This window comes from Microcaecilia unicolor, chromosome 6 (assembly GCF_901765095.1).
Source record: "Microcaecilia unicolor chromosome 6, aMicUni1.1, whole genome shotgun sequence".
Classification (NCBI taxonomy): Eukaryota; Metazoa; Chordata; class Amphibia; order Gymnophiona; family Siphonopidae; genus Microcaecilia; species Microcaecilia unicolor.
In genome coordinates this window covers 140,063,883-140,089,807 of record NC_044036.1, presented here as the reverse complement: position 1 = coordinate 140,089,807, position 25,925 = coordinate 140,063,883, and the positions used below count along the sequence as shown (strand labels likewise).

The 25,925-nt window shown below is 44.0% G+C and overlaps 1 protein-coding gene across 1 annotated transcript in view; it reads left to right on the top strand.

The window, feature by feature from the left end:
- Positions 1–240: 240 nt before the first annotated feature.
- The window catches only part of QARS1 (glutaminyl-tRNA synthetase 1), a 95,202-nt gene continuing 69,517 nt past the window's right edge, over positions 241–25,925 (top strand). Inside the window, 7 exon segments of the mRNA XM_030208105.1 lie at positions 241–394; positions 724–871; positions 7,366–7,475; positions 15,323–15,398; positions 16,855–16,919; positions 18,722–18,775; positions 22,680–22,734. Of these exon segments, the coding sequence (XP_030063965.1) occupies positions 281–394; positions 724–871; positions 7,366–7,475; positions 15,323–15,398; positions 16,855–16,919; positions 18,722–18,775; positions 22,680–22,734 (622 nt within the window). The 5' untranslated portion in view covers positions 241–280.

Genomic DNA, 25,925 nt, shown 5'->3' with positions numbered 1-25,925 from the left:
AAAAAACCCGGACAACCAGATCCCAACAACCTCAGAGTATTAACATAGGAACCTCCCTCAGTCCGAGCAGAGCCACATGCTACAAGCGTACAGGTAATAACCCCCCATAGGCAACGAAACCACAGCCGCCCTCGTTTCCCCCGCCCACTAGTGCTCTGCGTTCCATCCTATTGGTTGATTTACTCCCCCTCCCCTCCATCATTGTTTTCCACGCCTTCGCGTGTCGTGATTGGTTTCTAGCGCGAGCCGCGTTTCCTCTTTCTTTTCGGCCGGGTCTGCCATGGCCGCTGAGTCCGTGTCTCTCTTCACGGCCATCGGGCTGAGCGAGCAGAAAGCCCGGGAGACGCTGAAGAACGAGGCGCTGAGTGCGCTGCTGCGCGATGCCGTAGTACAGGTAAGGCCAGGACGCTGGACACCGACGCAGCGACCCAAGGGAGGGGGTGCGCTCGAGAGAGGCCGAAGTAACTGCTTTCCGTGCGATCCAGGGACAGGCCTGGCTTTTCAGCGCAGTGCATGCTGGGAACTGTAGGCTGGCACGTGCGTGCCTTGTAGTGAAACTCCAGACGGCTGAACTGACCCTTTAGGCCTGACTTTAGCCTAGGGTATGCTGAGAGTTGTAGGCCGGTGGTGCATGCGGTGAAGTAAATGGGAACATATAACTGGACTGGGGCAAATATGGATTTAACTTCTGTCTGCGCGCTTTCCTTCCCTTTTTGTCTTCAGGCTCAGAGACTACAAGGTCCAGTGGTTGACAAGGTGACTGGCACTCTCTTGTATAATGTGGCTTCCCGTCTCAAGGACCATAGGCGGTTGGGTTTTCTGGTTGGATACATTGCTGGAAAGAAGATCACCACTGACTTGCAGCTCAATGGTATGGAAACTGATTTTAGACTTATGCTGCCTTTGGTGCTGATTTGCTGCTGTCTCAAGGGATTTGTCTGTTCGGTGGTTCCAAACTTCCTACTAGCTTTTGGCTTCCTAGTCCTAGCTCAAGGGATTTTAGGAAGAAACAAACACAGGTATAGTTCTTTTCAAAACTAGGTCTGTGAATCTACCCGTATTTTGTGTTTGTTAAATTTTAAAATGGATGAGTTGTGCATACCGTAGCTTGATAACAGCTCTTTCATTTTTATATACTAAAATTCCTGATTAGTCATTTAATACAATTTACAGTTAAACCCACAATCCTATATAATAATTCTCACCTCCAACAGGATGTGCCTGGGACCGTGCCTGCCAGAAGTGGTCTGCTAGGCAGGCACGCACTGACATCAGTGACAGACAATTTGGCAAAGCAAAACAATCTGAGTGCTGGCCATTAGGACACAGGGTTGATAGGAGAGTTTTAAAAGACTGAAGGAACTGAAAGTGTTAAATGGGAAGAGGGGGGGAGTTCTGAACGACTGAAAGACATGAACATTTGGGAAAGGAAAACAATCTGAATGCTGGCCATTAGGACACAGGGTAGATAGGAGAGTTTTAAAAGACTGAAGGAAACGAAAGTGTTAAACTGGAGAAGTGGGGGGAGTTGTGAACGACTGAAAGACATGCAAATTTGGGACAGGAAAACAATCTCAATGCTGGCCATTAGCACACAGGGTACATAGCAGAGTTTTAAAAGACTGAAGGAACCGAAAGTGTTCGGGGGGGGGGGGGGGGGGAGTTCTGAATGAATGAAAGAAATGAAAATTTACGAGAGGAACACAATCTGAATGCCGGGCATTTGGACACAGGGTAGATAAGACACTTTAAAAAAAAAAATGAAGGACGTGAAAGTGTTACATCTTGGGGGAGGGGTGAGGAGGAAAGCGGTGGGGTATCCGGATACTGGGCGTTAGGGCCACGGGGGTACATAGACTTTTGAAAGCCTTAAGGAACCCAAAGTGTGGGAAGGAGGAGGAAAAGGAGGGGAGGGAACGGGGTGAGGGGCATTAGGAACAGGGGAGGGGGCCCTGCCACACACTCTCATTCTCACACACACACTGTCACACAGACAGTCTCACTCTGTCACACACCCGCACATTCACTCTGGCTCTCTCTCTCTCTCTCAAACATACACACTCCCAGGAAAACCTTGCTAGCGCCCGTTTCATTCGTTCCAGAAACGGGCCTTTTTTACTAGTATTATATATTGTATCTTTGAATGTGGTAACAATAAAATATAGTTTTGATGTAAAAAGCCCCCACAATATTAAACATAAAAGATCTATACCATCAGTCTCCCTTTGATGAGAAAGCAGCAGACAAAATAGCCAACCTCATAAACAGTGCTTTTAATTTCTTTAAAAAAATAGTTTTTTAAATTTGCCCCAAAATAATAGATGTCCTGCATTTCCAGCATGTACGGTACAATGGATGTGGATGGCATAGTAGATAAATAGCTCTGATGTGAGCATAGCCACGTAGACAAAGTAAGTCTAATCTTTCTGTAAGGTCAGCAGGCTGCCCTGTTTGCAAGGTCTTAAATTAATGAGAATCAACAGCTTGAACAGTACTCTTCCACACCAGAAGTTCATGCAATTAAAATATTGCTTTCTGAAAACTTATTCTGTCCCCTACTAGTAATTACATGTGCTGCTGTATTCTAGACAACCTATAATCTTTGCAAAGGTTTTGCAGTTGTCTGTCATATGCAACATTGGACACGAAGTCCTCTCGGTCAGCTAGAGCACGCAATGCCTCCAGAGCTTCGCAATGATGCAAGACTGGTCCACTTTTCCTCCAGTCGGAGGACGTCTTCAGGAGTTTCAGGAAGAGTGGGCCAAAATCACATCAGACCAGTGGGTTCAAGATATTCCAGTAGAAGGTTACAAGTTGGCGTTCTACTGCCTGGCTGCTCCTCCTCTCTTCTTGCCATCTCTTTGTTTATCAATAGAAATCAAACAAAATAAAACATGGAAAAGAAAATAAGATACCATCTTTTTTATTGGACATAACTTAATACATTTCTTGATTAGCTTTCAAAGGTTGCCCTTCTTCGTCAGATCGGAAATAAGCAAATGTGGTAGCAGATAGTATATATAAGAGAAACATCAAAGCATTACTTTGACAGTCTGACAGAGTGGGAGGGTGGGGGTATGCATGGGGACATCAAAGCATTTCATTGATATTCTAACAGAATGGGTGTTGGTAGGTGAGAGGAGGGTAATAAACAGAGAAATACAGCTTTATGGTTTATAATGGGTTAGAAAACCCAGATCATTATTAAGTCCTGTTTGTTGTGTGTCAAAATATTCAATCATTCTTTGTTGAAAGGGAACCAAGGCGGTCAGGGTTCAGGCCACTGTAGATTCTTTGCTGACGCTCTGGGCCATTGCTCCAGTTCTTCATGCCCAACAGGGAGAAGGTAGATACTCCATCTACTTCTTTGTCCCAAAAAAGGAAGGCACCTTTCATCCAGCCTTAGATCTTCAAGGTCTAAACTGATGCCTACGAGTGTTTTGCGTTCTTATGGAGACACTAAATCCCTATTAACTAGATTTTCTAAATCTGGCTGTTTAGATTTGTCCATCTCACTTAATGAATGATATGAATATTAATGTACTTTATAAGCTCACTGAGTGGATTGTTTGTTTAATCATCGATGTATTTCCTTGTTATGGTGGGATAGCTTTAACACTTATTCCGAAAAACTTAAAAGGAAATGTTGAGAGTACGGTTACAGTAATTCTTGTTGGATGCAGGAGTTTGTCCCTATGGCATCTTGTACTATATATGGGGGTAAAATTGTTAAAATTTGATGACTGTTTCAATTGGTTCTTGCTTGTCTATTTGGCAGTTAGCTTTCTTTTACATCTATTCTACAAGCTCTTGCTCTTTAGTCATCAATAATAATAATAATAAAAAATGTTGAGAAACATAAAAGAAAAAAAGGAAATTTGTCAGATATTGCTAACTACTGTCCAGTTACTTCAGTTCCGTTATGTGGTTAAATTGCATGATGAAATTCCTCTGATTATAATATCCTAAATTTTTCACATTCTGGATTTTGCAAAAATTACAGCGCTGAGGCGGTGATTGAGGTCCTAGTGGCTCATGGGAAAGCTTTACAAGCTCAGGATTGTAATGCCATTACCATTCTATTCAATTTGATCTATCTTAATCTCTTACTTGATAGATTGAGTGAGAGAGGTATCACAGGGGCAGTTTTATCTTGGGAGAATGGGAATTATCCAGCCAGGGGTTTCAGCTGATAGTGGACTGATGGGGTGCTCTGCTTCTGGACTATGGCAATGAAAAGGAATGCTAACATGTCCAAGTTTTTCAGCTGTTGGAAAGAACCAGGCTCAATGGGGATCAATGTCCTACTGCAGGCCTGGTCAGAGATGCATTTACTGTATATCTTTCTTTGGCCCATGGTAGGCCATGTATTGGTAAGGATTCCATTGTACAAATAATTCTCATAGCCCAGGATTGGCTGTGGTATGCGGACCCGTTTCAAATGCTGGATGGGGGTCCTCTGTCTTCTGCAGGTACATGGCCTACTGAAGCTAGGTCCAGCGCTCATGGAGGATCTGTTTCCCTTAGGCCTTGCAGCTTGGCTCTTGAAAGGGCTCTGTTGAGATGAAAAGGTTATTCTGATTCAGTGATTGCTACCTTTCTTCAGGCTCGGAAATCCTCTATATCTGTGGAGGATGTTCGAGGGCTGGTGTTCTGAGCGTGGACTTTATCTACTTGGATCATGCACATCCTAGCATTTCTCTAGGCAGGTCTTCAGAAATGTTGGCTTTCTAAAAGCTTCAGGGGCTGACTACAAAAAACGTCTCTTGTGATTCACTTGGATATCATTCAGTGCTTGTGTCCTCCCTTTCATACGCTGTGTCCAGAGTGGAACCTTAATTTAGTCCTTTGGGCTCTTCAGAATTCTCCTTTTGAGCCACTCCGTAAGGCTTCCTTGAAAGATTTTACGCTAACAGCATCGTCCTTGATGGCTGTTGTGTTGGCACATAGGGATTTGGAGCTTCAGGCTCTGTTGTCATGATCTCTTTCTTTGCTTTTCAGAGGCGGAGGTCTCCCTGCAGAGTTTCTTCATTTCTTCTGAAAGTGGTATCAGCATTTCATCTCAATCAATTGATTTTTCCGTCCATTTGTAGAGATAGATTTAGATATCTGGAAGTCATGAATGAGTTTTGCAAATCAGACAAACTGTACTTTTTGGTAAACAGGCTTGGCTTCCAAGCCCACAATTGCTGAAGAAGACTGAGTCAACTTATTTGAGAGGCATCAGGTTCTTTGGGCCTTGTGGGCTCATTCTACAAAGTAGACGCTACCTTACTATCTATGGTGGATATATGCAAGGTTGCGATGTGGTCGACACTGCATACATTTTGTTGAGCACTACAAATTGATATTGTGGTGTGCTCGGTTGCCAGTTTTGGGGCTTCGGCCCTCCAGGCATGGCACCAGGATCCCACCCACTCTAAGTATTGCTTTTGAACATTCTACAGGTTCTGGAATAGCGGGAAGCTATGTAATGGAAGGAGAAATTGGGTCTTACCTGATGATTTTCTTTTCATTAGTCCTTCCCACTATTCCAGAGGTCTACCCTAGGTTTATGAGATGTTTCGTCGGTGCAAAGTAATGGGTCAAATTGCATTGTGCTTCCTTGCATATCTCTTGTTCTCTACAAGTTGTCCAGAGATGGTGGAGGTCTACACATGTTTGCTCATCTGGTTAATGTTAGGTTAGCGAGTTGTTTAAGGTTGTTGTATGCGTTCTGTGTATTATCCTTACTGCTTTTCTACGTAAATACTGAGGAGCTGGACTGGATGCCAAGAGAGATGTCTTGGCTCAGTTTTTAGTTCTCTGTCTCTACCTACTGGTTAAACACAACTATCCCACAGGTTCTGGAATAATTTACTTTCCATTAGTCCTTCCCACTATTGTGTAAGACCCAATTTCTCCATTGTCATACTCCAGTAAGTACTCCTAGCTGGTACAGTAAAAGAGTTAAAACACTGAGCATCATTTAGAGACGCGTGCCCATCCCAAAGAATTAAAACTACTTTTGGATTCTGCAGGTTCCAGGATTCTGAGGTGTGTCTCAGCTAGCTGTGGGCAAGGTTTACATAACATTTGATTGCAAGCTGCCCGAAAACAATTTCTAGGTCAGGTGCAGTGTAATGGGAGAAAAAAAAAGATAAATTTGCAGCCCTGAAAGCTAAGTTCTTGTTTTTGTTGTTGTTGCATTTCATCAGAAAGTCTCCTACAGGAATTTAATTTTTCTCTTTACTTGTTCAGACTTTGTCATGGTCATATTTGACAGCATTGCTGAAGCAATGTACAGCAATAAAAAGTGGTTGTACTTCCACATTTTCCCCTTAGGGTAAAGTGGTTTGGTAGCAGTTAGTCCACTTTTAAAGGCAATAAATTAGAAATAAAACAAAACATAGAAAAGGAAATAAGATGACGCCTTTCTTATTGGACTAATTTAATACATTTTTTTTATTAGCTTTTGAACATAACCCTTCTTCAGATCATTGGGGTAAAACTTTCAAATCTGAGGTAGGTAGTGTCCAGCAATCCTGACCTCCAGCACTAGGGCTTGATGCACCTTCTGTAATTGCCCATAAATAAAACAGAAATAATACCAAGTACATAAGTTTAGACCTTAATCCTCTACTGACAAGTTAACATTCAAGAAGGTGCCATGTTATGCCTCTAGTCTGACTTCAACAGCCTGTTCACCATAACAGTTTAATTTGACAGCCTGGTATCAGATTCCTATACCCTGGCTTTTGGTTTCCTGAGAATCTAGAAGAATTCTTTCATTGTCATTCTGGTCCATACTGTGTCCTGCTTTGGGAGGAGCAAATGGGGGAGGGGGTGCTACAGCCCTGATTCTGGCTGAATAGATTTGGATGGGCTGCAGTGGAGCTTTTAGGGACTTCGATAACTTCCAAAATTTAGAACAAAGACAGTGCTGGGCAGACTTCTATAGTCTGTGCCCTGAAAATTGCAAGGACAAATAAAGATCAGGTGTACATATGAAGGTATCACATCATACCGTATGTAACGAGTTTATCTTGTTGGGCAGGCTGGATGGACTGTATAGATCTTTATCTGTCATCATCTACTGTGTTACTTTGTGCTGGAGATCAGAACCTGACTGGGAGCCAAATAATTGAATAAAATCCAGGAGAAAGGTGTAATTAACCTATGGTAATTATTTAAAAATAATTGGGTGTTCCCAGAATGAAACAGACAAGCACCATGTCCCAAGCTGAAACAAATTTTCTATATGTAATCTGGTTTACCTGAAACATGGCCTCCTTTTATGCTGTTTACTTTCCTCTAGGTATTTGCATGAATATATTTGCTGCTTGTAGGTTTTATCTCCTGAATAAATGTATTTCTTTTCTCCAGCTGCACTGGAGTATGTGAAAAGTCATCCTGTAGATCCGATCAACACTTCGGAGTTTGAGAATGAATGTGGTGTTGGTGTCTCTGTGACACCAGAGGAGATAGAGGAAGCAGTGAGTAAATTTCTTTCTACCATTATTATTATTAATTAATTTAGATTTTGCTCACACCTATTTCAGCAATAGCTCAAGGTGAGTTACATTCAGGTACAGTGGGTCTTTCTCTGTCCCAGGAGGGCAATGGAGGGTTAAGTGACTTGCCCAAGATCACAAGGAGCAGCAGTGGGATTTGAACCAGTCACCTCTGGATGTCAAGTGGAGAAGCTGACTGAGGGCCTGTCAGTGTGTTCTCTTACTTGTACAACACAAAGCACTGAGATGATCATTCTAGGAAAATTCAAAGGTGTGCCGTCTTTGTAAATAAACATCCGCCCAAAAGAGCTTGGATTGTGGAGGGAAAAAGTCAATTCCTAGTGTCTTTCCTGTAAGAAATTGTAATGGACCTTTTTCAGTATGCAGATCTATTTGAATGCTTTTTATATAGCTACATATTTTAGTGTATTGCCCCTAGTTTCAAAGTTCCAGATTCTTGTGTGTACTACACCGTGGGGTTCATTTTAAAAACGGGAAAATGGTATAAAGCAGTAGATGGACTTTTTTGTTTTCCCCCACAAAAAAATCCAAATCACTATTTTTGAAACTTAATTTCTGAGATGTTTTTCTATGCACTTCGTCTGAATCTCAAGGGTGGGGGAGGGGGGGTGTTTTGGGTGGGCTTACCATTTAGATTTTTTTTCCTGCGATAATGGGACATTGTAAAAATGTCCAGGGCAAAAAAAGGTGTTAACGAAAAGAGGTCTAGACAAAAATGTCCTAAGGGCCAAAAAGGTGCCCAAACTGACTTGATAATCACTGGAGGGATAAAGGCATGACTCCTCACCCCCTAAGAGGTGAAAGTAGCACTAAGTACTAGGCTCTGACAGCTGCAGATATAATGGTCATTCCTCTTAGAGCAGGAAGCAGGTCCCTGGAGTAACCTAGTGGTTGGTGCATTGGACTATAGAGAAGGGGACCCGGGCCCATATCCCACCTTGACTGGTACATTTGTAGTGGAAAGTGTGAGTGCCCCAAAAAACACAAAATACCTGCTGAACCCACATAGGTGACACCTGCAGACATAAGGGCTATTGTACATGCTATAATGTGTACCTGGCACCTTTTATGTGTGAAGTTCACTGCAGTGTCCCCTAGGATGCTCTGTTTGTCCAGTCTGGCTCCCAGACATTCTTGTGGCTTTTTTTGTGCATTATTCCCTTGGATGTTTTTTGTCTGAAAATGACCCTTAAAGACACATTGAGCGCAAAAATGTCTAAAATAGGGTGATTTTCAAACAAAAAAAGATGTTTTTCTGGTTCAGAAATGATTGTTTGGCACTGGGTTTTTGGACATTTTGCAAAATATCCAAAATTGTATTTGGGCGTCATTTCGAAAGTGCCCCTCTGTGTTACACATTTTAGAGAACGTATCCAAGTTTTTCGGCTTTATGTGCAAAGTCCTGTTGAATAATTATTCTGATCTTATGTAAAATGAATTTTTAGGATGTGCATGATTCGGTTTCTGGCTTTTAAACTGAAATTCACTAGCTGGATTAATAGCAAAGGAAACTAACATCTTTAAAATTCTGATATGTGAATTTTTATTTAATATATGCATATATGGATCATCTCTTCCCAATGTGCCTCCGGTATTTATATACAGCACACATCAGTTGTATATTGTACAAAACAAAAATTACACAATCTAGCCTTCATAGTATTTATAGCAGAATGTAGTTCATTATGATATATGAATTGTACTTGTCATTGTGCCGAATGCTGCCCTTGAGTCTCTGATGTTTTTCTTTCAAAGAAGTGCAGCTATTCCCATAAAAAGTCACTCTATCCTGATAAGGGAATAAAAATTCCATTAAACATTCCAAACAGTGGGAAAAAGTAATATTTGCAAAGAGTGCAAAGCTTTTCTGCTGTTTCCATATCATCAAGCTGATCAATCCATAGACTGGTGGGTTGTGTCCATCTACCAGCAGGTGGAGATAGAGAGCAAACTTTTGCCTCCCTATATGTGGTCATGTGCTGCCGGAAACTCCTCAGTATGTTCTCTATCTCAGCAGGTGGTGGTCACACACAGCAGCAGCTCTGGCTAGGCCTCCAAGCCTAATTTTTAGGTTTTGTTGAGTGCCTGGGGTTGAGGGCTCTTTTGAGCAAGTGCAAACCTGGTGGTGCCAGGTCCCTCCTTTTCTCCCCCCTCCCGCTGGCTCCGTTAAAAAAAAAAAAAAAAAAAAATTTTGAACGTCCTTAAAGGCGTTTATTTTGACGTTTATTTAAACGTTTATTGCAGCTACTCACTGGGACACCAGGTCGTTACAGCTCGGAGCGGACAGCAGGTAATTTTTACCTTTTTATAGCGGGCAGGGGGTTCCCCGATTTATCTCCACGTGGCATATGGCGTCGGAGGGCGAGGGCGTAAAGAGTCGCTCCCCGGATCGCTTGGGCGCTTCTAGAGGGGATGCGGGGTTCTTAAAGCCTGATTCGCCCTTGTTGGGTGACAGTTTCGTGGCCGATGAATGTCCCGGTCCTTCCTCCGGCGTGGCGATTTTTCCCACCATAAACGCCCATCCCCCGCTCCTCGCCTCCGCCATCTTGGCCGGCCACGCGGCTCGGACGGCTTCTTCTTGGGCCGCCCTTGAGGTTGGAGACATTAATGCCATGAACGCCCTTAATTTGGGCGACGGCACAAAAGCGGCTAAAGTTAAGCTCCATTCTTCCCGCGCGGCTCCTTTGCGGAGTGTCGCGCCGGACGCCATTTTGGATGCGCAGCATGTCTCTCCCCCGCTCTTGCGAGCGCCGGTTGAGGGTGCGTCTAGGGCTGTTGCCCAGGCTGCGGAAGTACACAGTCTGGGGGATTTCTCCCCCGAGTTGGTTTTGCTGCTGCATCAGGCCTTCCTTATGCAAAACGCTGCCCCTGCTCCCTCGTCTGGTAAAGAGGTTGAGGTTCCCAGAGGTAAACGCCCTCAGGTTGATTCCTAGGCCTTGGAGGAATTTGTCTCCTCCGATGTAGATGAGGGCAGCGTGTCTGAGGTCTCCCAACGGTCCTTTGCAGATTCCTTGGAGGAGACGGATCCCCGCTCGGATGGAGCGGATGACCCCTGTGCAGCGCGGCTTTTTAGCTCAGAGGATTTGTCCAACCTGTTGGTACAGGCCATGGACACTTTGAAGATTTCCTCTCCGGAGGACGTCTCTCCCTCAGCCCCTGTTGGCTCTGCCATTATGCTGGGGACGAAGCGCCCGCCTAGAACCTTCCACGTGCATGATGCCATGCACACCTTAATTTCGGCTCAATGGGATGTCCCTGAAGCGAGCCTTAAAGCGGCTAGGGCTATGTCCCGCCTCTATCCTTTGACTGAAAGTGAACGTGAGGCCTATCTGTGGCCTACCGTGGATTCTTTAATCACTGCGGTGACTAAGAAAACGGCGTTGCCGGTGGAAGGTGGCAAGGCCCTAAAGGACGCCCAAGACAGAAGATTGGAGGCGGCCTTAAGGTCGTCCTTTGAGGCAGCTGCTTTAAGTTTGCAGGCCTCAATTTGCGGCTCCTATGTGGCCAGGGCGTGCCTGACTATGGTGCAGCGGGCTTTCCCCTCGGATCTTTCTTGAGGGCTGATTGGCCGGCCCTGGAATCGGGCTTAGCCTATTTGGCAGACTTGCTGTATGATGTCTTGAGGGCCTCAGCGAAAGGCATGGCTCAGACAATCTCTGCGCGGCGGTGGCTTTGGCTGAAACATTGGTCTGCTGACCACGCCTCTAAATCCCGCCTGGCTAGATTGCCTTTTAAAGGCAAGCTGCTCTTTGGGGTCGAGCTGGACAAAATCGTGACCGATCTCGGCACGTCTAAGGGCAAGAAGTTACCAGAGGTCAGGGCTCGGGCTAGTACTCGCCCTGGTACCTCCAGAGGACGTTTTCAGGAAGCCCGTCGGTACCGCCCGGGCAGGTCGGGCTCCTCTGCCCCCTCTTCCTTCAAGAGGAACTTCTCCCCCAAGCAGCATTCCTTTCGCAGAGACCGCCGTCCCGGAGGTGTCCCCTCCGGTCCTCCCCCAGGGTCTCGTACCCAATGACGGGGCCTTGGTCCACGCCCCAGTGCAGATTGGAGGACGGCTGTCCTCGTTTATGGGCGAGTGGACCACAATAACTTCAGACGCTTGGGTGCTGGAAGTCATCAGAGACGGCTACAAGCTAGAGTTCTGCCGACCCTTAAAAGACGGGTTTGTACTCTCTCCCTGCAAGTCTCCGGTCAAGCTGTGGTAGTGCAGCAGACCTTGAACAATCTGATCCGCCTGGGGGCGGTCGTTCCGGTGCCAGAAAATCAGCTTGGCAAGGGATGTTACTCCTTTTTCTTTGTGATACCAAAGAAAGGAGGTTCTGTACGGCCTATCCTCGACCTCAAAGGGGTCAATTGGGCCTTGAAAGTTCGGTACTTTCGCATGGAGACCCTCCGCTCTTATAGCGGCAGTGAAGGCAGGAGAGTTCCTGGCATCCTTGGACATCAAGGAAGCGTACTTGCATATTCCCATCTGGCCTCCTCATCAACGCTTTCTGCGTTTTGCAGTACTGGGCCGACACTTCCAGTTCAGAGCCCTCCCGTTCGGGTTGGCTACTGCTCCGCGGACCTTCTCCAAAGTAATGGTGGTCATCGCGGCCTTCCTGAGGAAGGAAGGAGTTCAAGTCCATCCTTATCTGGACGACTGGTTGATCCAAGCCCCCTCTTATGCAGAGTGCGGCAAAGCTGTGAACCGGGTGGTTGCTCTTTTGAGCTCCCTGGGGTGGATCATCAACTGGGAGTAAAGCCAGCTGCGCCCGACTCAGTCCCTGGAGTATCTGGGAGTTCGATTCGACACCCAAGTGGGCAGAGTGTTCCTGCCAGACAATCGGATTGTCAAGCTTCAGGCTCAGGTGGACTAGTTCCTAGTAGCCTCTCCTATTCGGGCTTGGGACTACGTGCAGCTGTTGGGCTCTATGACGGCCACGATGGAAGTAGTGCCCTGGGCCAGGGCTCATATGAGACCACTACAACAATCTCTGCTGCTGCGCTGGACTCCGATGTCGGAGGATTATGCTGTGCGCCTTCCCTTGGACCCAGCAGTGCGCAAGGCGCTGAGCTGGTGGACGCAGACAGACAAGTTGTCTGCAGGAATGCCTCTGGTGACCCCGGAGTGGATTGTCGTCACGACAGACGCCTCTTTGATGGGCTGGGGAGTCCACTGCTTGGGAAGGACAGCGCAGGGGCTCTGGTCTCCTGCAGAGGCAAGTGGTCTATCAACCTCCTGGAACTCAGAGCCATTCGGTTGGTGTTGTTGGAGTTCATCCCGGTACTGGTGTTGAAGCCTGTACGGGTCCTGTCGGACAATGCCACGGCTGTGGCCTATGTCAACCGCCAGGGAGGTACCAAGAGCGCCCCTCTAGCCAAGGAGGCCATGAATCTATGCCAGTGGGCGGAAGCGAACCTGGAACAGCTGTCAGCGGCCCACATTGCCGGAGTCATGAATGTCAAGGCGGACTTTCTCAGTCGCCATACCTTGGAGCCCGGAGAGTGGCAGCTATCTGCTCAGGCGTTCTTGGGCATCACGAAGCGCTGGGGCCAGCCGAGCCTAGATCTGATGGCGTCATCGGCCAATTGCCAAGTGCCGCGCTTTTTCAGCAGAGGACGGGACCCTCGATCCCTGGGAGTAGATGCTCTTCTCCAACAGTGGCCGACACAAGAGCTTCTCTATGTGTTCCCGCCCTGGCCCATGTTGGACAGGGTGCTAGACCGGGTGGCAAAGCATCCCGGCAGGGTAATCCTGGTGGGTCCGGATTGGCCCAGACGTCCCTGGTATGCGGACTTGATCAGGCTCTCAGTCGGCGATCCTCTGCGGCTGCCAGTGGAGCAGGGTCTGTTACATCAGGGTCCCGTGGTGATGGAGGATCCCTCCCCCTTTGGTCTTACGGCCTGGCTATTGAGCGTCAGCGTCTAAGAAGGGCTTCTCAGACAAGGTCATCGCCACTATGCTGAGAGCGAGGAAGCGCTCTACTTCTACTGCTTACGCCAGGGTTTGGCGTATCTTTGCAGCGTGGTGTGAAGCAGGCTCACTTTCTCCCTTCACTGCTGCAATTTCTTCAGTGTTGGCGTTCCTGCAAGAAGGTCTGGACAAAGGCCTGTCGCTCAGTTCCCTGAAAGTTCAGGTAGCGGCTCTGGCTTGCTTCAGGGGCCGCCTGAAGGGTGCTTCCCTGGCTTCGCAGCCAGATGTGGTGCGCTTTCTCAAGGGAGTTAATCCCCTGCGCCCTCCTCTGCACTCAGTGGTGCCTGCGTGGAATCTCAACCTGGTGCTAAGAGCATTGCAGAAGCCGCCTTTTGAACCCTTGTCGAGGGCATCTCTGAAAGACCTGACGTTGAAAGCAGTCTTTTTGGTGGCTATCACTTCAGCCAGAAGAGTTTCCGAGCTCCAGGCACTCTCATGTCGAGAGTTTTTTCTGCAGTTCACTGAGGCAGGAGTGACTATTCGCACAGTGCCTTCCTTCCTGCCCAAGATTGTTTTTCGCTTCCATGTGATTCAGCAGCTCTGTCTCCCTTCCTTTCGTAGGGAGGTCTACCCAGAGGAATACTCTGCTCTCAATTTTCTGGATGTGAGACGAGTCATCATCAGATACTTGGAAGTGACCAATGATTTCCGGAAATCGGATCATCTGTTTGTCCTGTTTACAGGTCCTCGTAAGGGTCTGCAGGCTTCTAAGCCTACAGTGGCAAGATGGGCAAGGAAGCCATTGCAGCGGCTTAGGTGGCCGCGGGGAAGGCCCATACCTTTGCCAGGCATTACCGCTTGACTGTGGCTGCTCGGGCGGAGGCCCGGTTTGGAGCTTCAGTGTTGCGGTCAGGGATTTCTATGTCCCGCCCTGGGTGAGTACTGCTTCGGTACATCCCACCAGTCTATGGATTGATCAGCTTGATGATATGGAAGGTAAAATTATGTATCATACCTGATAATTTTCTTTCCATTAATCATAGCTGATCAATCCATAGCCCCTCCCAGATATCTGTACTGTTTATATTCTGGTTGAATTTTAGGTTCAGGTTTAGCCTTCAGTTACTTCAGGAGGACTTCGTGTTCAAGTTCTTCTTTCACTTGGATTCTTCAAGAGTTGAGACGAGTTTGTGTTACAGTGAGCTGCTGCATTCCTCTCCCCTCCGTTTTACGGGGCTGGATTGAGATTTAAATTCTGCCGGCACTCCCTCCCGCTTCGTGCGGCTGTAGGGCAGCTTTGTACCCCTCCCGCTTCGGCGGTGTTAGGGTCAGTCAGCTCCTCCCGCGGTTGCGGTTGCAGGATAAGCCAGATCCCCCCGCATCGGCGGGTGTGGTGTCCCTCCCCCGCTCCGCGGGGATGAGCTGGACGGATTCCCCTCCCCCACTTGTGTGGGGATGAGCTGGGTTAATTCCCCTCCCCCGTTTCGGCGGTGGTGAGCTGGGCAGAGTGTCCCTTCGTGGGTGTAATTCTCTAAGTGCTGAGTCCTGCGGATGGAGCTTTGATATCGACATACTGAGGAGTTTCCGGCAGCACATGACCACATATAGGGAGGCAAAAGTTTGCTCTCTATCTCCACCTGCTGGTAGATGGACACAACCCACCAGTCTATGGATTGATCAGCTATGATTAATGGAAAGAAAATTATCAGGTATGATACATAATTTTACCATATATTATTGAGACATGTGACACCTAAGTTTGTCCTTGAACTTGCCTGAGAAATTCCTTACTAACTGATTTGATATATTTCTGTCACTGCTGTGCATAAGCAGAATAAAGTAGTGCTTTCTCATAGTACATCTGATTAATTTTAAATCTCCTTTCTTAACATTTCTTTTTTTTCCTTTGTAGGTGGAGGCAGCTATAGAGAAATACAGAGCCCAGCTTCTCATGGAACGTTATCACTTCAATATGGGATTGCTAATGGGTGAGCAGGACTTCATGATCCTATTCACAAGCAGCAAATATCTGTTTTCCTTGCAACCCAGTATAAATGTTCTGTGGTATCCAAAGACCCTCCTGGCTAAAGAAGTTTTGCAGGTGTTAGTCATATTGGTGGCTGCAGCTGGAATATTTTCTTAGTGAGGGCAGAATAACTAGGCAGACTGGATGGGTCAGGGGATCTTTTTTTTTTTTTTTTTTTTTGCCATCACTTACTATGTGTTGTTTGCAGTTGGTCAGAATGTATCCAGTAGTCCAGTACATAGGAGCATCAAGGATTTGCAGCAGCAGAAATATTCCCTACATAAAGCCCATACAAACATTTTATTTGAACTAAGATCTAGCTTCAGGGAGAATCTTCAGTACAGGGAGGGTAGACACCATCTCCGTGTGAAAGAGGCTTCATAGGGGCTTGGCCAAGGTGGGGTTTTCGAGTAGGACACTCATGAAGTGGCTCCTGGTTCTTCACAAGGCTCACATCGCTAGTATTTTCTGCTTTGAATGGGACATAGAAGAGCCTCAACCTGGAGGCCAAAGTTTCACTCAGCCTGTGGAGCCCTTAACTCATCCTGGTCCCAGGGTATGCTAGCATCTGAGTCGGCAGAGGGGCGAGGGACAATTGAAGTATATGTAAATACACAGAACATTAATTTCAACACTTATAATCCTTCTTCTGTATATTCTTTCTGTTGTACATATAACACTCCGTATCACTTAAATTTTTAACCAGCATAGAATTTTCCAACGGGCTTTCAAAATGTTCTTGCTTGTCCATATATTAATTCGGTAACCATCAAATCCTTCGGTCTTCGAGTGATAGAATCGCATCTTTATCCATAAATGCTTTCACAAATTCTGTTCCCTTTACAGTATCTGTTCTCGGTCTTAAGCATTTCAAATCTGGTGTCAAACCTGACGCGATCACTGTGTTTCACCCGATGCGTCTTCAGGGGTTTAACTGTCACAAACAAGATAGCATAGAGGAAGCTATGTAGTATTACTGCTTCTAAACCCCCCTTATTTGTTAATACTATAATTACTACACTATCTGAATATAACTCACCTTGAGCTACTACTGAAAAATGGTGTGAGCAAAATCTAAATAAATGTAGTAGGGCCAAAGCTTTGGTATACTCTTCCTTTAGAATAGAAGTAAGGCCTATGAAGAATGTCTGATTAAAAAAAAATGCTTTAAAAACGATTTCAAAGGGCACTTTCAGCTTTTTAATGTAAGATTTCTATATTAGAAATGTTATTTATTACTGCTTCTGGATAGGGTTTATAATGTATTTGTGTGCTTGTTTTGTGATTTATGTTTATAAATTATGATTGTATTTTGTTACCACTTAGAATTGTAGATAACACAGGCTAGAAATCTTATAAATAAAATAGGCTTCAACTAAGAGTTTGGCATTACTATTTATACTTGCCCTTTTTAATAGGAGAAGCAAGAAGCAAACTAAAGTGGGCAGATGGAAAGATTATCAAGAATGAAGTTGACATGCAGGTAGGTGAGTGAATATTGACCTTTTGAGCCTGTTTATAGTTGTATGTCTAAGGAATCCCCGTAGAACAGGCTAGATCAAAACATGCTTTTTTAACTCCATGGTTCCCAAAAACCTGTCCTGTTGACCCCATAGCTAATCAAGTTGTTAGAATATCCACAGTGTGAATGATGGAACATATTTTGTATCCATTGGAGGTTCAATAGATGCAGATTTAATTTGCGATTAGGCTAAATACTCAAATGGTGATAGAATCAATAGGACAAGTTTGAGAACTGCTTTTATTTTCCGTGTGTACGGTGCTCTTTTTAAAATGGCAGTTGAGGCTAAGAAACTCGGTGCTTTTGTTCAAATATAAGCTACGTGGATCTATTCTGCTTAATCCACAAAAATAAATGGAGAAAAAAGACCTCGGCAACCAAACTGCACCACAGCTAACTCTCATGCTGGGGCAGCCAAAAAAAAAGCCATCACAGGTCTAACCCCCCCCCCCCCCCCCACTTCAAAATGGCTTTTTGAAGATTGCATAAGCGAGGGAACAGCATTGTGAAATTCCCCTGACGTAGCATCAGCGAAATAGGGATGTCTGTACTTATGGTACAGTATATTTCAATATTGGCTAGATTTAAGTATTTCAGCAGCATAGCGGATGTTATGTTTTCAAGCTGTTCCAAGAATACTGTAGTGGTGTCAATTTTGCTTGGCAAACCTTTTTTTGAAGTTGGTTTTTTTTTTGTTTTTTTTTAATTTTAGACAGATGATGGCATATTTTTGGCTGCCCCAGTATGAGATAGTTAGCTGTGGTGCAGATTGGTTGCTGAGATCTTTTTTTTTTTTTTCTCCACTTATTTTTGTGGTTATTTGGTTGTGGATTAAGCATAATAGACCTTCGTAGTTTATATTTGAAACAGAAGCAGTGAGTTTCTTGAAGAGTGTTCCAATCTCGTGTGAGTTGAGGCTAAGGTCATTTGATTCACGATGGAGCAATTTAGCAAATGGAAATACTACATCACCATTATCTGAATGTAGTGGTACATTATCTTGTTTAGTAATTGTAAAAAAAAACTTCACTATATTCAGAGTTGGAGGATTATAAAACACCTATTGATATTTGGAAGGTAAAACTACCTGTTGTTCAGTGTGTGTGTGTTTTATACGTTAGCTTTGAGAGTTTGTGCTCCAGTGACCCCAGAAATACTGCTTTAGGAGAGTCTGATCTTTGAAGCTGAAGCAGCGTCAAGCCTGGCTGATACTTGGATGGGAAACCACTGGAGCAGATGGGTAGTGTGGGCCGCAGAAGGCGATAACAGACCTCAGTAATGTCCTGCCAAAAATGCCATGGTCGTTGTGGTTGTTTAAGTCTGTAGTGAACAGCATATGAGATCATCTGAAGTGTTATAAATGAAGTTAATGGAGACCTTAAATCCATTATACTTCTTAGTTGCAGACGTAAGTAATATCTGTTAAATGGACAGTTCTGTAATAAAACTCACAACTTCTGGAATTATTCAAGTAACCTGTGTGCCTTTTTTAAGGAATTCCTGAGGCAAGTATCAAATTGGATTCAGTCGTTTGATATTCTGCTTGTAACTGTTCACATGTAGACAAATTATAATAGTCAGTCTGAAATGTAGCCTGGTCACTGACATGAAGAAAAGGCATAATGATGAAGAGAAACATATGAAGTACAGTGACCATGAAAGATCCTGTTTCTTTTATAATTAATAACCTGGATGACGTGTCATCTTTTTTTTTCCTCTGCAGCCATGAATCTTATATGATTTTTTTTTTTTTTTTCATTAAGGTGTTGCATTTACTGGGCCCAAAGACAGAGGCAGATCTGGAAAAGAAGCCAAAGGTAATTATGTATGAACAATAAATCGTATCATATATTCACAGTAGAAAAGAATAATCGTAACAGAGGTGAATTGATTTCCCCTAACAGTCCTGTAGCTATGAGGAAAAATGATACTAGTTCCAGTGCAGATCTTGCCAGAATTTCCCTTTTTATTCATTAATGATCTGGAAAAGGAACCATTTAAAACATGAGCAGACCACTGAATTGCAAGAAGACCTTGGCAACACCGGACGTCTAAATGATAAATGAAACTTAATTTGGCCAAGTGCGAAGCAGTGCAACTAGGAAAAACAATCCTAACTGTTTGCACGTGATGCTGAGCCCACTATGAAAGATGGGATGCAGCAAAAATTGTAAAATTTGAGTCTTTTCCGCAGTCATAAAAATGTCATCAATATACTGGTAACAGTTAAAGGGCTTTAGTCATAAATGTATTCAAAGCTGTCTCTTGCAGTTCTGCTGTGAAAAGGTTGTCGTACTGTGGTGTCGTCTTGATTCCCATCATTTGTAGATAGATATCATCATTGAATCGGAAGTAGTTGTGGGTTAGGATAAATCTGATAATTTTGTAATAGTTTCTGGTGTGTATTGGTGTTCCAGGATAGATGACTTTAGGAATTTCATATGCAGCTATGTCAAGAGTAGTAAAAGGTGGGATGAATGCCATGAGTTTGAGAAGAGTGTTTATTTCCTTAAAGTTGATTCTGCATTTTAACATACGTCAGGTTTATAAACATCCTATCATATCCAAGCTGAAGATCGGTTCAGTTGCCCCTCTGTATTTTTCTAGCTCTGTATACATAGCCCCAGGCCACACGGTACTTTTGTATATGCTCTGACCTGAGAGACTGAGATGCACATGAGTGCCTCCCCTCCCCCCTTGATTGGCATTGGTCAGACATTGTTGACGGAGTAGAAGGTATAATCAAAAGGAAATAGATGTTGGGTTTAAACTGGAACAAAATCCCCATGTTTGATTTATTTTGAAATACAAAAACCTCTCTTCCATGCTCCTACAAAGCTACTGTGTAAACACAACTGAAATGGTTTCAGTCTCTTGGTAGTTGCATTAGTGTTAAGATTTAAGTTTTTTTATTCAGGATGAAGGAAAACCCAACAGTATACAACTAAACAACAAATCTAGGCAAACACATCAAGCATGACAAAATAATAAGCAAAAACATCTGACAGCAAAAAGTAGGTAACGCATGATCCCATTTTGTATTATTTACAATAACCCTCTCACATCTCAACACCATTTTCTGTTCAGTTTCGTTGAATAATCAAAATCATCCCCCCTCCCTCCTTCCTTAACTGAACTTTAACCTTATCAGACTACTAAGATGGCCGTCATCTGGACTCTCATAACCCCAGGCCATCTTGGGAAGGATAACATCCAGTACTCCAAATTCTTCCCTCCCCTATCCCAGCTAAGAACGCCGAAATAATCCTTTACATAACAGTACCTACTCAGGTAACTCTGAAACCTATTCAGTACAGCACTTCTGGCTTTATGGGAGATAGTATACATGGGTATTCGCTGGTTGCTTTGCCCCTAACATTCACCCCGTGTTATCCCATGTTCCATCCCCTCCTGTCAAAATCCGTAACTGCCTTCTTTGTATTGTATTGTATCCTCATGAATTAATGTAAGCCACATTGCACCTGCTCTTGTGGGAAAATGTGGGGTATAAATGCACCAAAATAAATAACAGTTCCAGATAGATTTGAATGCCCTTCGTCCCTTTGGGGAACTCCTAGCAGCCCTTGCCTCCCACCAACCCAACCCAGTTAAGAAAGTCTACCTTCTGTACTTAAACACCTAACTCCTTTCTTTTTCCCCTTACTTAATGTTTGTACATTACTAATTGTATCTGATATCCTGGAATGACAATGCCATAACAGGACTCTGTAAGCCACATTAAGCCTGCAAATAGGTGGGAAAATGTGGGATACAATAAAATAAATAAATAACATGAGCATGCAGGTCTGTTTCTCCAGTACCAAAATGATGGAGGCTCAGCTTGTATCCAGTGCTTAAGTATTCACTTGTTGCATTAGTGTTAATAGCTTTATTAGCAGCTTTATTGAACTACTGTTTCCTAGTTTTACAGTTTCCAGGAGGAAAAGCAGAGGTCTTGGTTGATTCCTCGAAAGCTTTGGGCTAGCTAAGGATGTGTACTGTATGTAAGACTGCCCCCACTTCAGTAATGGCCATATGGGGTACCGCAGCTGTGGAAAATTTAAAGGGAGCATCTGGTGCAGAGAACCTCGGGAGGGCTTCTTTTAAGGAATTCTATTCAGAGCCTCCACAGGGAGCATGTACCCTGGGGAATCTTCCTAGAATGTAAGAAAGCATGTGAAGGGATGGGGTTGCAAAGTCACCCCACTTTTGTAGATGCAGGCCTGCAAAACACAAGAGTATAACCTGAGCGTGGTACTTACAGTGTCTTGTCAGCGCTGCCAGACATAAAAGAATGGAGCAAGAATCTGCCTTCAACTTGCAATCTTTGGTGCCTTTCTAGATGGATCTCCCTTATTTTTTGTTTTTTTTTTTATCAGTGATGGCCTAGTGGTTAGGGTGGTGGACTTTGGTCCTGGGCAACTGAGGAACTGAGTTCGATTCTCACTTCAGGCACAGGCAGCTCCTTGTGACTCTGGGCAAGTCACTTAACCCTCCATTGCCCCATGTAGCCGCATTGAGCCTGCCATGAGTGGGAAAGCGCGGGGTACAAATGTAACACAAAAACAAGGAGTGGAGGAGTGGCCTAGTGGTTAGAGCACCAGTCTTGCAATCCAGAGGTGGCTGGTTCAAATCCCACTGCTGCTCCTTGTGATCTTGGGCAAGTCACTTAACCCTCCATTGTCTCAGGTACAAGCTTAGATTGTGAACCCTCCAGGGACAGAGAAACATCCAGTGTTCCTCAATATAACTCACCTTGAGCTACTACTGAAAAGGTAAGAGCAATTCCAAATAAATAAGGGAGGCAGACACTGTCATAATGGCAATCCCTCTATATAACTATCGTGTGACGGCAGACCTAAAACTAGCAAAAGCCAATCGGAAAGATCAGCAAAAAGCTCTGACCAATCTGAAGAGTCGTGGAAAATCAGAAAAATATGACAAAGCTCTTAAAGAAGTGGCACCGTTTAATTTTAGCATTTAAACTGCAAGGCACCCAAGAATTAAAACGAAAGATCCACTGTTGCTCTCTTTGTAGTAACAAACGCCGTCTGTCACAACCTGCTGCAATACTAGACAGCATAATGCAGCAAAATTGTGTTGTTTAGCCACACAATGACTCGCCTAAGGGGAGGTCGTCTTCTGGGTCTCTTACACTCCACCAGGCTGATTTTCAAATGTTGGGATGTCTTGTCCCACATAGGGCTTGTTACAGGGGTGAATACAGTAGACAACATATTTGGATTGACAAGAAGGATGTAGTAGAATATCTGTCATGCTGTAGAGGTAGGTCTACACTGTCTACATGTAAATGAATCTGGCTTGGAACTAGAGCATTTTATCTCGTGTGTAAACTTTCCTTGGCCCTGCCCTTCATTTAACCAGTACAGTGAGTGACGTGTTGTAAAAACTGGAAACACAGCCAACGTGCAGGAGCAGGATTTAAATAGTCTATGAAGGAGCACACTTTGTCAAGCATACTTGGATATTTTGACTTCGTAATTCTTTATACTGTTACTATGTAAGCCGCATTGAGCCTGCCATGTGTGGGGAAAGCGCAGGGTACAAATGTAATAATATATACGTGTCGCTGCTTACATTATCTGCTTTTTGGATGAAGTTATGTGAAACTTGTTCTTCATGCTGGATTTAGGTTTTCTGTGGGTTTTGCCTGCTGTGGATGTGCTAAAGTCTTGTTGGTTTTATCTTTGTCTCCTTTAGGCTGTGAAGCAGAAACCTGCAGATGTGGATAAAAAGGAAGCTGTGGTGGAAAAGGGTAAGAGCCCTCCCAGTTTCTTGTTTTTGATGATCAGTGCTCTCCAGTTTTTCAGAGGGGAAGGGAGGGAAGGAGCTCGGCCACCTAGGATTCCATCTTAGTCAGAACCCGCTGTAACTGAGCTTAGAGGCGAGTGCTCTTTGCACCTAGTTAAGGCCTTCACTGATTGCATTCTGTTTCCCAGCCTAGTTCTTTGGAACCCTCAAGTATGCGTATGATCTAGCCAGTAGGTATTGCTGTAGCTTATGCCTTGGGGGCTCTCCTGTGGGGTGGAATTGTCTCTGAACACTGCCTTTAGAGAATTTGCAGCCCCCCCCCCCCCCCTTGTGGCCTGAGGAGAAGAAACGGGGCCTCTGTATTGAAACTGGATCTCACCACATCACACCATTGCTTATCCACTTGGTTCCCACACTGTGCTGTGTATTCCATTAGAACAGCATTGGTTATTTCTCTAGGGATTTTGCTCCTATGACTGATTTTTCTCTTTAGGCTGATGTCGAGATTTAAGTTGGTGCTGAAATGTTGAGTTCATAATATAGGCATTTGTGAAAGCTTTCAGCCTCAAGACTTGAGTTTTGATTTGTTCCTCAACCTAATGAAATTGGCTTATATGACTGTGGTTTTTCGTCTAAGGGGGGGGAGTTAACAAGCTGCATTAGGGCAATAAGCCAGGTTATTTGCCAAAAAAACAACTTAAAGGGCACTAGTGCTGGTTCTTTTGCAACATTAGTGACTGGAGATTGAGCCTACCTACCCTTGATCACCAGGTAGAAGTAAGGTACAACTGGAGGGGAGAGCCTGTGGGGGGTTCAGATTTTCATTAGGGGGTGCAGGTGGTGATTGGGGGGGGTGGTAGGGGCCCTCATGGGGAGGGGGTTTACAGTTATGACTGACCGTTTAAGCTGCTGCCTGGACACATCGGGCCACAGCTTTTTGAGGCCTGATGCTGCCAGGCTGCTAGAATAACACTGCTTACCTTTGACTTGCTTCTGGCACTGTATCACCCCCTGGCCTTTTCCCTTTCTGCCTTCTCCTATCAGTAGCCTGAGATTATTTGTCTAGCAATTAAGACATGAATTTTACAAGTTGCTCTATTTTCTTGGGGCCTCTCTGTTGGCTGAGAACCAGTCCTGAATTTTTTTTTTTTTTTTTTTTGGTCCTGTGGTTTCTGAAGGTGGCATTGCCTGGTGCCAGCAGAGAACTAGCTCGCTCATCTATAAATAATGACCAATTCACTTTTTTTATTCAATTTGTCCTGTAATTTGAAAAGCAGACTTTGCTTTAAAAACCTGAAGTTGCTGGTTAATCACAGCCCAGAAAGGTTTCTAACTTTGCCATTGTGAGTGTGTTATAGCACTTCCCTAAAACGCGGTTGTATCTGGATATCTAAAGGTTAGAAAACGTTAAAATGAAAAATCAAATTTAAAATGTTTATTTTAAAATATTCCTGGCTGTGTGATGTTGGAAGCATGGCTTGTGTGAGTTAAAACCTAGAAATTTCCAGCAGCTAAACTGCTTCTCTGAACTTCTGGACACCATGTATTCTGGTTTTGTGTTATATTTGATATACCACTAAGCAAGGAAAGATCTAAGCTGTTTATATTATAAGACATTCATCCGCCAGTACTTTTTTGAAGAAATGTTTCCTTATGACAAACCCTAAGTTGATTCCTCCAGCCTCCTAGTTCCTTTATTGGGATTTATTAACCGCCTTTATGACGAGATTTATTCAGGACAGTGTACAGCTCGACATAAAAACTAACAATTTTTTGTTAAGAGCATAACCATAGTAAAATGAACAAATTATTTTAATTTAATTTGTGCATTTAAGGCCCTGTTTACTAAGCTGCGTTATAGTCACGTTAGCATTTTTAATGTACGCTAATTGTAAAAACACTAACACACCTTAGTTAACAGGGCCCTTATAGTCTGCATAACTGTTAAGTTCTAGGCGGAGTATGATCGATTGAGAAACTCCAATATAACGGTCATACTACAGAGAATTGTGCTACATTTTACAGAGAACTGAAGGAATATCAATATTAACGAGAGTTAAACAATGGCAGCAGTCAATTGAACAGTCATTTTTTGCAGGTAATTGAAAAAAAAAACCCACAGAAGAGATGAAAGATTACATTTTTGGTCATGTTATATGATTGGTGCCATATACCGCAAGGGATATAAGGTAGGATAGTGACAGGTTAGGTAAAAGGTAGTTATAATGATACAGTTGGGAGGTGGAGGTGGTATGCGAGTGTTAGAAGGTCTTATGAAGTCTGGTTAGATAGACCTCCTAAGGGATGGAAGATTTCGCTCCGAAATACTTTTGGAATAGCCATATTTCTGTTGATCTCTGGAATGTTGTGTATTCTGAGATCTGTCTGATTTTATTTATTTATGTCCTTTTTTGGAGGGGGGGAGGTTCAGAAGCTCGCTCCTTTACCTCCTATTGTCATGTTGAATGTTTTCTGCCACCAGTATTTCCTTGGGTTTGGTAACAGTAGTCTGATGATCTGCATGGATCTGAGCGATCTTCTGAGTTGATAGATATGAGTTAGTTTTCGTAGGTATGATGGTGTTAGTCCGTGAATGTTTTTTGAAAATAGTGGTGAGTATTTTTAAAGTCTCTTCTTGCCTTAGGGGAAGCCAGTGCAATTTTATTGAGAGGGTGTGTTTTTTTTTTTTTTTTTTTTTTTTTAATTTAATTTTTAATCATATGGCCTGAGGTCATATTAATCCAGACATCGGGCCATCACTGGTAGGTTTGAAGGATATGAGGTTGGGGGATGGGTGGTGGCAGATTGCTTATATGAATTGGGATCCTAAATTTCTTCTGTGGTATGCTTGATGGTGTTTTTCCATTGTTGTATTGTTCTATCTTATGATTCCTTTGTGAATTACTGTTGCATTTTCTTAGTGCTATTATTCAGCAGTTTGTTATATGGTTCTTTTGATCCTGAATAAAAATTGTTTAAACTTAAAGGGGTGTCGTGATCAGTCCAATGTCCGTTGTATATTAGTTTTGTGGTATCTGCAAGTTTTGTTTTTCTGGAAGGCCAAAGTATGCTGGTAAAAGGGCCTTTTAGTTTCTGAACAATGCTACCGGGGCAGACTCTGCGCTATTGTAGTCCTCTCTGGACCGTCTCCATTCTGTTTTCTTATCCCTGTAGTGAGGTGATGTCCGTCAGTGC